Source organism: Pongo pygmaeus, chromosome 18 (assembly GCF_028885625.2).
Source record: "Pongo pygmaeus isolate AG05252 chromosome 18, NHGRI_mPonPyg2-v2.0_pri, whole genome shotgun sequence".
NCBI lineage: Eukaryota > Metazoa > Chordata > Mammalia > Primates > Hominidae > Pongo > Pongo pygmaeus.
In genome coordinates this window covers 67,335,564-67,347,651 of record NC_072391.2, presented here as the reverse complement: position 1 = coordinate 67,347,651, position 12,088 = coordinate 67,335,564, and the positions used below count along the sequence as shown (strand labels likewise).

The 12,088-nt window shown below is 43.1% G+C and overlaps 1 protein-coding gene across 1 annotated transcript; it reads left to right on the top strand.

The window, feature by feature from the left end:
• Nucleotides 1-1,043: 1,043 nt before the first annotated feature.
• Nucleotides 1,044-11,266, top strand: PSMD7 (proteasome 26S subunit, non-ATPase 7). Its single transcript, XM_054454176.2, has 7 exons — nucleotides 1,044-1,974; nucleotides 5,089-5,180; nucleotides 6,023-6,115; nucleotides 6,530-6,627; nucleotides 7,185-7,265; nucleotides 9,286-9,377; nucleotides 10,267-11,266. Exons 1-7 carry the CDS (start codon nucleotides 1,901-1,903, stop codon nucleotides 10,709-10,711), a joined length of 975 nt encoding a protein of 324 aa, XP_054310151.1. The 5' UTR covers nucleotides 1,044-1,900; the 3' UTR covers nucleotides 10,712-11,266.
• The last annotated feature ends 822 nt before the right edge of the window (nucleotides 11,267-12,088 follow it).

Sequence of the window (12,088 nt, the reverse complement as noted above, 5' to 3'; positions counted from 1 at the left end):
AACAGGAGTTTACAAACTAAACAAGAGCTTACATTCTAATAAGAGACAAAGACAATGAACAGAATAAGTAAATTCTACAAGCTATTCACAAGTGGTAAAAACCATAGAGAAAACTAAAGCAGAAACACGTAAGTAAGGGGAGAAAGATGAAATTTTTTCAAAGCGTCAGAAAAAGCCCACCTCGAGAGCAACATTTGAGCAACAATTTTCATTTGTAATGAGAAAATACCGACTTCGTAAGGTTGTTACAAGCCTTGTTAGCACAGCATGGGCCTCACCTGAAAGCTTGTTAGAAGCACAGAATTTCAGGTCCCATCTCAGACCTACAGAATCAGAATCTGAATTTTAACAAGGTCCCCTGGTGATTTGTAAGCATATCAAAGTTTGAGAAGCATTAATTAAAAGGATTAAATATTTGCGTCTGAACCAGGACTGGCATATTATAGGCACTCAATAGATTCAGTAATTCTTAGTTTTCTTTCCCCATTAACATAACCCTTATATCTTTCTAGTTATAATTAAGAATAAATGGCCAGGCACAGTAGCTCATGCCTGTAATCCCAGCACTTTGGGACGCTGAGGTGGGAGGACTGCTTGAGGCTGGGAGTTTGAGACCAGCTTGGACAACATAGTGAAACACCAACTGTACAAAAAAAAATGAAAAAATAAAGATAGCATTGTCTCTTCAATTAATTATGAATATTAAGCATATCCTGCCATTTACTTCCTTGTGGATCTAGCAGAAAAATCTGAAAATAAAGCCAAGCTGCAGACAGAAGACAAAGATAAATTCACATGCAGACAAATTAAAACTCCTGACTACATTAATGTCTCTCATTGGTGGCCAAATTTCAGTCTAATCTTTGCTAATGTTTTTCACCACCCACAAATAAGAGAGACTGAGTGTGTCCCTTGACATTTGGAGATCAGGAAGTCCACCTTAAAAAGACAAGAGGCCAAAATGTTGGGAAAATCCTCTGGTGATAAACGGAAAGCAAAAATTGTTTAAAGGCAGAACAAAAAATAAGTAAATAATTCAGGTTGCTTAAGTATTGTTTTCGTTTACAGAAACAGCAACTTAAAACGAGAGATATAAACCTGTATGATTTTTCTTATAATTTGCCTCCTGCAAATAAGCTTAAGTCTTTGTCTCCCTCAGTCTTCTTCTCTTTCCTAGCTAAATATCACAACATACTTCCTTACTGCCTTCCTTCCATCTTTTCTTCAACGCTTCTGTAAATTTTGATTTCTAAAGCAACGGCACAATTGCGTTCTTCTAGCCCTAGTTACGCAGTAATATAAGGACAGGTGGAAACCTGCAGGTTGCCACGTTCATTGCAAAGTGTCCACAGTAAAGATAAAGGAGAAATTACCCGGCAATGAAAACGAGAATGAGATAAATTACCAAATTACATTAAAAGCGTGCTCTTATGTTAGAGATTTAAAGTTCCTCTCAGAAATCCCGGAGGATTTTGACCTGAAGTAAAAGTGAACTTCTTCCGGGTGGTGGAAAAGTAAACTGTCAACTATTTACTTTGGTGGGGGGGGGGAGGTGCTGGGAAGGAACTGAGGCGGAAAGCCTCTGGAAGTGACGGTGCAGGCCAATACCAGGAGGTCAAGTCTCCAGTGTCCCTTCGGCCCTTAAGTGCAGGGAAACGCAAGGCGAGGGACGAGGGACGATCCCCGCCTTTCTCCAGCCCTTTCTCCTCCCGCAAATGACAGCGGTGGCGAAGATCCGGGCCCGCCGCGCGAGGCACTCTGGGAGCGGAAGAAGGAGGCCGCGCGAGGGCTGGCGAACCGGAAGAAGAGGAACTGGGCCTGGAAGGGCCCCGGTAACCACTACTGCTGCCGGTGTTTGCGGGTGGCAGGGAGCCAGGCCTGGCGAGCGGGGTGTGTCGCGATGCCGGAGCTGGCGGTGCAGAAGGTGGTGGTCCACCCCCTGGTGCTGCTCAGTGTGGTGGATCATTTCAACCGGTGAGCGAGCGGCCTATAGCTGGGCCGGCGGCGCAGCCGCTGCTGAGTCACGGGCACGCTGGGGATGGCGTGGCGGCCGCGGGCGAGCTAGGGACGCAGATAGGGCGGCTGGTGACCCTTACTTGCTCACGAGCTCAGACCAGCGTCGGCTCACGATGCCGGAGTCATCCAGCCTCCCGCCCCTGCCCCAGCCGCCGCCAGTCCGGGGCCTTGGCTGCCTGTTCCGTTTACCCTGTTTGTTTTACAGAGTTCCCTTTCCGAGTTCGTTTTACCGAAATCTGGATGATGCTGGGGGTCGGGAGATGCGGCTAGCTTTAGTTGGCCCTGACCCCCGCCCCCAAGCTCGTGTCTGTCACCTCGTTTTGAAGTTCGTTTTGCCGAAATCTGGATAAAGCCAGGGTGAGGCGGAGGCGGGCTAGCTTCATTTGGCTCTGACCCCCGACCCCAGGGTCGTATCTTCGTTTGACTCAGTTGATTTCACTGAAATGTGAATGATACAAAGTGACCGATGTCTGGATGATGCTTGGGTGGGGCAGAGGGGGCTAGCTCCATTTAGCCCCGCCCCAAGGCTATCTATGTTTATCTTCGTTTGACCGAATTGGTTTCACCGAAATATGGATGATGCTGGAGTGGGGCGCAGGGGGGCTACCTTCATTTGGCCCTGACCCCGGCCCCAGGGTCGTATTTATGTTTATCCTCGTTTAACCAAGTTGATTTCACCGAAATGTGAATGATGCAAAGTGAATGATGCCTGGATGATGCCGGAGTGGGGCTGAGGGGGCTAGCTTCAATTTGGCCCTGACCCCCGCCCCCAGGGTCGTGTCTATGTTTGTCTCCATTTGACCGAGTTCCTGTTATCGAAATCTGGATGATGCTCAGCACCCCGAAGGGCTTCCTGGATCAGCTGTGGTTTTAACCCATTAACATTTTTAAATGGGAATCTGATTAGACCCCGTCTCAAAAAAAAATGTATATATAGATGAGGTTTCAGTTTTTATTTAAAACACAAGGCCGGGCATGGTGGCTCACGCCTGTAATCCCAGCATTTTGGGAGGCTGAGACGGGAGGATCGCTTGAGCCCAGGAGTTCGAAGCTGTCGTGAGCTGAGATCATGCCACTGCACTCCAGCCTGGGTGAGAGTGAGACCCTGTCTCCAAAAAAAAAAAAAGACCAGTTGGAGATTTGGACCTTAATGAATAAAGGAAGGAAACATCTCAAAGGTCATCTAGTAAGCTTAAGCTTATTGTTTGAGGGTGTACATCCACCACCTCTTGGCTTTGGAGTTGTTCATCCTGCTAGACCTGTTGCACGTGTTTCTAAGCTTTACAAGATTGTTAGTTGACTTGGCAAATGTAAAGACCCAGTTCAGAGAATCTGCTATAAAGCCATTGTTGCAAAGTGTCCATTCTCCTGCAACTTGCTGTGTGCAACTAATTCAGCTGGAGCCAGAAAAGGACCCTCAGCCTAGGATATGTTGGCTTTTCTACAGTAGAGGAATTACTGTTTTTCTCCCATGGGATACTAGGGGCAGGCACTATTTCAGTTCTATTCCAGCACTTGTTAAGAGCACTAGCATTCAGGCTAGCCTGGTGGCACATGCCTGTAATCCTAGCACTTTCAGAGACCTAGGTGGGTGGATTGCTTGAGCTTAGGCGTTCTAGACCAGCCTGGGCCACATGGCGAAACCCCTTCTCTACCAAAAAAAATGATAATAATAATACAAAAATTAGCCAGGTGTGGTGATGTGTGCCTGTAGTCTCAGCTACTTGGGAGGCTGAAGTGAGAAGATCACTTGAATCTGAGAAGTAGAGGCTGCAGTGAGCGAAGATCGCACCACTGGACTCCAGCCTGGGCAACAGAGTGAGACCCTGTCTCAAAAACAAAGAACACTAGCTTCTCTATCAAGTAAGTGTAGGGTTTTAAAAAACACAAATGGACTTTGGTAGACCAAAACAAAAGCCCACGAGTATGGAAGTTTCCCTTGAAGTTGGAAACTCAGTTTCCCCCTTACTCCCCCACCCCTAAAAATGAGAGGCACCAGAAATACAGAATCATTAACTTTGTTTGATTCAAACCCCAAACCTAGTAACCATTTATAGATTTGCCAACTATATGCTAAGAAAAATACTACAATTAAACCAATGTGAAACTAACAGCTGTTAAGAAAATGTAATTAACAGTGGCTTTTGTCTTTCCTTAGCATAGAGTTGTGTTTCTGTGTCACACATTTGCTAGTGGTTAAAAAATACTTCTTGAAGACCAAGGAAATGAGAGTGTGTAAGTGACGCACTTGTAACTCCTTAGGAGAAAATGACTGAGGAGGTTTGAAATGGAGGTAAAAATTCTCAAGTAAAATATTTCTCATTCAGCCCTCCTCTATTTATTCATTTATTTTGAGACAGGGCCTGCCCAGGCTGGGGTACAGTGGCACAATCTCAGCTCACTGTAGCTAGCCTCAAACTCGACCTTCTGAGCTCAAGCAGTCCCCCCACCTCAGTCCCCCACCCCCAAGCAGCTGAGACTACAGGCACATCCCCACTATGCCCGGCTAAGTTTTGTATTTCTTGTAGACAGGGTTTCGCCATGTTGCCCACACAGCCCATGCTCGTCTCAAACTCCTGAGCTCAAGTGATCTGCCCACCTCAGCCTCCCAGAGTGCTGGGATTACAGGCATGAGCCACTGCATCCGGCCTACTCCAGCATCTTTATTCCAAAAAAGATTTCAGGATGGGAAAAGTTTAAAGGAGAAGGAAAGCTGCAAAGAAAAAGTAAAGTTAAATGTGGTAGCAAAGCTTAAATGTGTTTTCAGACTAAGATCTGGGAAGCTTTCATTTTCTTCATTTTAAATTTCTGTGAAGTTTGAAATTGTCCTAAGCATGTATTACTTCACAGTCAGTGTTAAGTAAAAACTGCCAGTGAGTGTCAGTACCAAGTTTATGAATTACCCCCTTATAGTTAATATCAACCTAACCCTATTACATTGGTTTAGGGAGATTAGTTCCCAGGTAAACTAAATTGTATCTGTGCCACTGATATTTCCCATTGAGTATCTTATTGTTGGGTCCACATTTCTGTGCGAGCCTATCCACACTGACCATCTGTTTTCTTGTTCAGAATCGGCAAGGTTGGAAACCAGAAGCGTGTTGTTGGTGTGCTTTTGGGGTCATGGCAAAAGAAAGTACTTGATGTATCAAACAGTTTTGCAGGTAAAAGACAAATTTTGTGTTTTTCCGAGCATGACTGAAATGTCAGTTAACTCTTTAAAAATATAAACCTTTGTTACCACTTTTGACTACAGCCCAGAGATTGTCTTAAAATTGCTGAAGTATAGAAAAGAGAACCTGAAGATTGCACACTAGACCAGACAGTAAATATTTTAAACTTGCAGGCCATGTGGTCTCCACTGCACCTGCTCCTCTCTGCCATTATAGTGCAAGAGCTGCTATAGACAACATGTAAGCAAACAAAAGTGGCAGTATTCCAGCAAACCTCTATAAAAACAGACAGCTGGCACAGTTTGTCAGCCCCTGCACTAAACTGTTTAACCATGCTTCTTATAGGTAGAGTAAGGACAGAGGTGGGGAACTTTATCCCTTTATGTGAATCCTTACAAGAACGTACCCATGTATTACTTTAATGATTAAAGCAACAACAATAAAGGAGAACATACTGGGTGACCTCTGGACTAGAGGTCACTAACTCTAGTGTCTAAAACGACCAGCTAGTCATGTCGTTTGCCAAATGGAAAATATCAGGAAGTTACTGGGCTTCTAGAAAACTGAAAAGCATGTGTCTTTTTTAAAGGGGGCAGCCCCTACCTGGCCTTAGCTAGTAGTTGCCAGGTATTCCAGTTTTTTAAGAGAAGCTGGAGGACTGGATTTTATGTGAATTCTCCCAGTTTTTGAGGGCAGCTCAAAACAAATTTTTCATACTGTGTTGGGCAAGCGAAACACGTAAATGAATCAGAACTGGCCTAGGGGTCTTTACTTGTGATCTGTGTTCTAGGTTTCTCTCAAGTGCCCTAAACTAACTTTTTTTTCCTCTTTAGTTCCTTTTGATGAAGATGACAAAGACGATTCTGTGTGGTTTTTAGACCATGATTATTTGGAAAACATGTATGGAATGTTTAAGAAAGTCAATGGTATGTCTTGATGTTCTAAGGTGTTACAGCATAGAATTGATCTGTGTGGGGGGGGAGGGGGGGGTCTTCTGTTCGCTTTTCTTTAACATCAAGGGCCCTTTCACTTAGCTACACTTCAGTAAGACTAGTGGTAGTAGAGAAATAAGGTAGAATAGATGAAGAACTAGAAAGTTAAGGCCAAATAGGCCACCTGGCTGTGGGTAAGAGGGGAAATAACCCTCTCATTGCAGCAGAAAAGTGAAGAACCATCCAGTAAAGTCAGTCTTCCGTTAGAGTTTTAGTACCGCCAGGGTAAATATGTCTGGAATTTTCAAAGAGGTAAAGGACATAACTACTGATGTTCTTATACTTTTTGAGGGAGTTATATAGATCTTCATGAGACAGTTAAAGCCCACTAATTTTTTTCCTTCCTAGCCAGAGAAAGAATAGTTGGCTGGTACCACACAGGCCCTAAACTACACAAGAATGACATTGCCATCAACGAACTCATGAAAAGATACTGTCCTAATTCCGTAAGTGCTCTTTATTTTTGAAACTCTTGAATGATTTTTTTGTCAGGCAGCTCAAGTAAGAGCATCCTGGGAAGAATTTGAGTAGCAAATCTGCTTACTGCTTTATCTTCATAAACTTGCGTTAATTTGTAGTGCTCTGTGAAGTATACTGTGACCTAATATATTTGATAAATAACAGTTTATACCTGCTAAGTACCAGGTGTATGAGTTATGTAATCCTCTCAGTAACTGTATATCCTCTTTACAAATGAGAAAACTGAGGTTCAGAATGGTTAGGAAGGTCTGGTAAGGGTGGGACTGGGATTGAAATTTTGGCTGTATTGACTCTAATGTCCTTGGGCTAGGCACTGTACTGCCCCTCAGCTTGTTAATGAAAGGGATCGAAAAGCAGAAGAAATGATGAGATCATTTGAAGTATAAATGCATTTTTGCTGAAAATTCAGGTTCATTTCTAATTGAATACAAGAAATAGCTTTAGTAATTGTGAGAAGAATGCCTGAAATTATCCCTTTTGTGCTGGGCGTGAGATGATTTGCTAAGATGTGTTTCTCTGCCAGGTATTGGTCATCATTGATGTGAAGCCGAAGGACCTAGGGCTGCCCACAGAAGCGTACATTTCAGTAGAAGAAGTCCATGATGTAAGTCATCTCGCTATGAACCTGGGAGGTTAGACTGCTACTTATTGGGTGATTGGCTTTTTTTTTTTTTTTTCAATTTTCAGGTCAACAAATCCTTTGTCTCTATAACAAAAGAAGGTAGTTAAGTTTTTTTCCCTTTGACTTTTTTAATCACCACATTTTGGAAATGGAGAGGAACATAGAAATCTAAATTCCAGCCAGGCACAGTGGCTCACCCAGTGCTTTGAGAGGCTGAGGTGGGAGGATTGCCTAAGCCTAGGAGTTGAAGACCAGCCTGGGCAACATAGCAAGACACCTACAAAAATAAAAACATTAGCCAGGCAATGATGGTCCATGCCTATATTCCAAGCTACTCAGGAGGCTGAGATGGGAGTATTGTTTGAGCCCCGGAGTTCAAGGTTACAGTGAGCTATGATCACACCACTGCATTCCAACCTGTGCGACAGTTGAGACCCTGTCCCTTAAAAAAACAAGAAATCCAAATTCCCCTTTTACAAATGAAAAGTTTAAGGGATGAATTACGGTCTCCTTTTGAATTTAGATATGCAGTATTTATCCTTACTTTCAGTTTTAAGATTTGGAAAAGGATATTTTAGGATAGCTCTGTGCAAATGTTCCTCTCATCGAGCTCTGTCTTCCTGGAGCTTTTCTCTTTGCCTGGCTACCAGGGAGCTTAGAGCCAAATGTATCGCCTAGTTGCAGTAGGGCTTTCATCCCTGGTTTTGACCCAGTTGTTTTTAGTGAATTTTTCTCCTGCCTCTTTAGAAAAGGAATTGAGGTTGCACATATACATGCACCCCAGTGAAGCAAGGTTTTTTAGTAGAGGATAAAGGACATACGGGTCATATTACAAGATGAAGCTCAAGAAGAATTAGTGCCTGTAAAGGTTACCAAGAAATCCCACAAGACTGTCAAAGGTTCTGACCATCCTGGCATCCAAAGCAAAGAGGAGAATGCCCCTTGCAGGATTAACACCATCCTAAATAAAATAATCACGGCTAACTTTTATAGCACTTGGTGTGAGTTGAGTGACTTTCCCAAGGTCTTGGAACTCCCTTATTACATACATGGCGGAGCCAAATTTGAACCCAGGTAGCCTGGCTGTGGAGCGTGTGCTCTTTTTTACCACTATGCTATCCTCCCTTGCAGACAGTTTACAGCCTTTTGACAGGAGACGTACAGCCTCTTCTGGCACAAGGTCTGAGAAAAGTATCTTCCAAGTCCCTTCAGGATGTCACTGGGTGACTACCATGAACCATGTCCCCAGTGGATCCTTTGATTAATTCAGACCACCAGAAAGCCAACTATTCTGATTGCATTGGTTTGGACACTCTGGAATCGTTTGATCCAAGAGACAAAAAAGGGCTAAAAGTTTTATTTTCTGGCATGAACTTGCTTCAGTACAGATATTCTGTATATTGTCCGTTCCAGAAAGAACTATATATATATATATTTTTTTAAGACAGTCTCACTCTGTTGCTCAGGTTGGAGTGCAGTGGCGTGATCTCGACTCACTGCAACCTCCACCTCCCAGGTTCAAGTGATTCTCGCTCCTCAGCCTCCAGAGTAGCTGGGATTACAGGCACCCGCCACCACACCTGGCTAGTTTTTGTATTTTTAGTAGACAGGGATTTTCGCCATGTTGCCCAGGCTGGTCTCGAATTGTTGGCATACCAAAGTGCTGAGATTACAGGTCCATGCCCGGCCAAAACGGTATACTTTTAAGAATCAACCTGAGACTTCCCTGTGTGTTCATCCCAAGTGTGGGCTTGAGGGAATTTCCAGATTTTTCTCAACGCACAGTGCCCCAGCAGACTGCATCACTGAGCAGCACCACAGTGACGTTAACTTTGAAGGCTAAGCTTTCAAAGCAAGCCTTACCCACCCTTGCCATAGAAAATTCTCAGACATGCAGTCATTAAATGAGCTGACTTAAAGCAAAAGACTCAGGGTGCGAAAAGGAACACATGTCAGTTTGTTTGTGGAAAATAAATAATTATAGTTAGGCTTCCTCTCCCAGGATGGAACTCCAACCTCGAAAACATTTGAACACGTGACCAGTGAAATTGGAGCAGAGGAAGCTGAGGAAGTTGGAGTTGAACACTTGTTACGGTGAGACCCTAGTACAGCATCAAAATCATTCGCTGCCCGAGAGGTCACACGGTGTAAGGAAGAGGTCTGTGTTGGGAGTATGGAGACCTAGGTTCTGGTCCTGGCTGTCCACTAACAAGTCTGCCATTCTGAGCAAATCACAGTCCCTTTCCAGACCTTTGTTTTCTTGTCTATAAATTGAAGTGTTTGAACTACATCAGCTGTAAAATGTCTTGAGTTACAATTTACGACTTTGTGGATAGCATACCTTGTCTGGAAACTATAATGTTGACTGACGGGAAGAGAGGTTTGAAATAAATGCAGGCCTGCACTCTCCACTAGGTGTCCTTCTCAACAAATGTAGCCCATTTTCTGGAGAGAATCTTCATCTTGGAGCAGCTTTTGTTTTAAAATCCTATATCTATCATAATCTTTATTTGAAAAAGGTCATAGTTTTATCAGTGAGGTTCCTTCCAGTTCTAAAAATTAACATCTTATTTAAGCTTCTTGATATTCTGGAGATGCAGGTAGAGAAAATGCCATCCTTTTAGGAACAGGAAAGCTGAGATAGAGAGCTTCAGTACAAGGTTACCCAGAAAGTTATTGGTAGATCTGAACTGTTGACCTAAGCAATTTTTTTTCCTTAGGTGGAAATGGTTTTATTTTAGCTCTCTTTTATAATTATTTTTTGAAAAATGTCCTGTGTTGAGAAAGATAAAATGTGTTCCAAATGATAACGAAATTAAGGTAATTGATAACGAAATCTTTATCAAATGGGGAAGTGACATTTTTCTTTTAAAAACTTGCCGCACCCAACAAAGCTAGGAATTTTCTTAGAATGTAAGAACTTGCCTGATAACATGGTACCCTGATTCCTTTTCCTGCCCTTTTTAACTGTGGGTTATTACAGAGATATCAAAGACACGACGGTGGGCACTCTGTCCCAGCGGATCACAAACCAGGTCCATGGTTTGAAGGGACTGAACTCCAAGCTTCTGGATATCAGGAGCTACCTGGAAAAAGTCGCCACAGGCAAGCTGCCCATCAACCACCAGATCATCTACCAGCTGCAGGACGTCTTCAACCTGCTGCCAGACGTCAGCCTGCAGGAGTTTGTCAAGGCCTTTTACCTGAAGACCAACGACCAGATGGTGGTAGTGTACTTGGCCTCGCTGATCCGTTCCGTGGTCGCCCTGCACAACCTCATCAACAACAAGATTGCCAACCGGGATGCAGAGAAGAAAGAAGGGCAGGAGAAAGAAGAGAGCAAAAAGGATAGGAAAGAGGACAAGGAGAAAGATAAAGATAAGGAAAAGAGTGATGTAAAGAAAGAGGAGAAAAAGGAGAAAAAGTAAAACATGTATTAAACAGCTTTTTTAATTTGTAAATTAAAATCTTACAAACTAAATCTGTGCTGCTAGAGGGTTCTTTTTCACTTGACGTGCTTATTAGAAAGCTGACCCAACAAGAGCTCTCTGCCTCCGGTCACTCTTGCTGTGGTGCTACGTGGAAGTGAATGGAGACTGATCTCAAACCTGAACTGCAGCTTCAGCTGCTGTGAGTTGGGGATATGATAGTCAGCTCAGGCTTCAGATAGTGTGAGAAAAATGAGGAGAAGTCAACAAAACGTTTTTGGTACTCTTCATTCGTTTATCTCTAAAACCAGGAGTTGAATTTTCCTCATCTTGAAAGACTCTTGGGGTCTGTTTCTGGTATTTTACAAAATTGCTAAGTGGAATGCATGAATTGCATTATGTTCTCTGGTAACACGTAGAGTTCAGACCTTTCTGAACTCTGTTGATAATACCACACCATGTTTTGGACCCATAGCTCTGGCATCCTCAGGGGTTGTGATCCAGCTCCATATATTGTTTACCTTCAAAGACACAATTAAATGGCTTGATTTTTAAGCTGTGTTCTAGTCGTTTTTGACTTCGGGAGTAGTGATCCGTAGTTTCCAGAAGCAGCCAAGACAGTCTTTGACTGGAGCTGCCTTAAGGAGTTCTCTTGGACTTGGTATCATTTATGAAAGAGCATCTCATTCCCCTAAATGGAAATAGGCAGTCTGCTGTAGTGAGGAGAGTTCTCTGAGCCCAGAAGACCCGGGTTCCAGTTTGTACCTCAGATCCCTCATTTATGAGGTGGTAGGTTGCAGTCATCTCTGAAGTCCCCAGAACAGTGTTTCAAAAGGGACACATTTACCACTGTAGCAGTTGTAAGTACCTCAGACCACAGGCCAAACAGGCATGTTACTAAGAATGGAACAATGTTTCCCCCAAGATAAGTGCACAGGACTCCTAGGGGAACAAATTAAATAAGGCACTAAATCATTTGACACACAGTAGTCACGGATATTAAATTTCCTTTCTTGAACAGGTAGAACCTCTCAAATGCACTACATGGATTATTCATCTTGAAAGATTTAAGAATACAATAAAATAGCACAAAAACTCAGTTGCATCTCAGAAACCACTTCATGAGGTTATAATGCTTTAAAGTAATCAGAAGCATCGACTTTTATTCCTTAGACCTGCCAAAGAGCTAGTTAGTGGGAATTTGGGAATAGATAGAGCTTGAGTATCCCTTATCTGAAATGCTTGGAACCAGAAGTGTTAAAGATTTAGGAAATTTTTTTTTTTAATATTTGCATTATACTTAACAGCTGAGCATGCCTAATCTGAAATGTTCCAATGAGCATTTCCTTTGAATACCATGTAAGTGCTCAAAAAGTT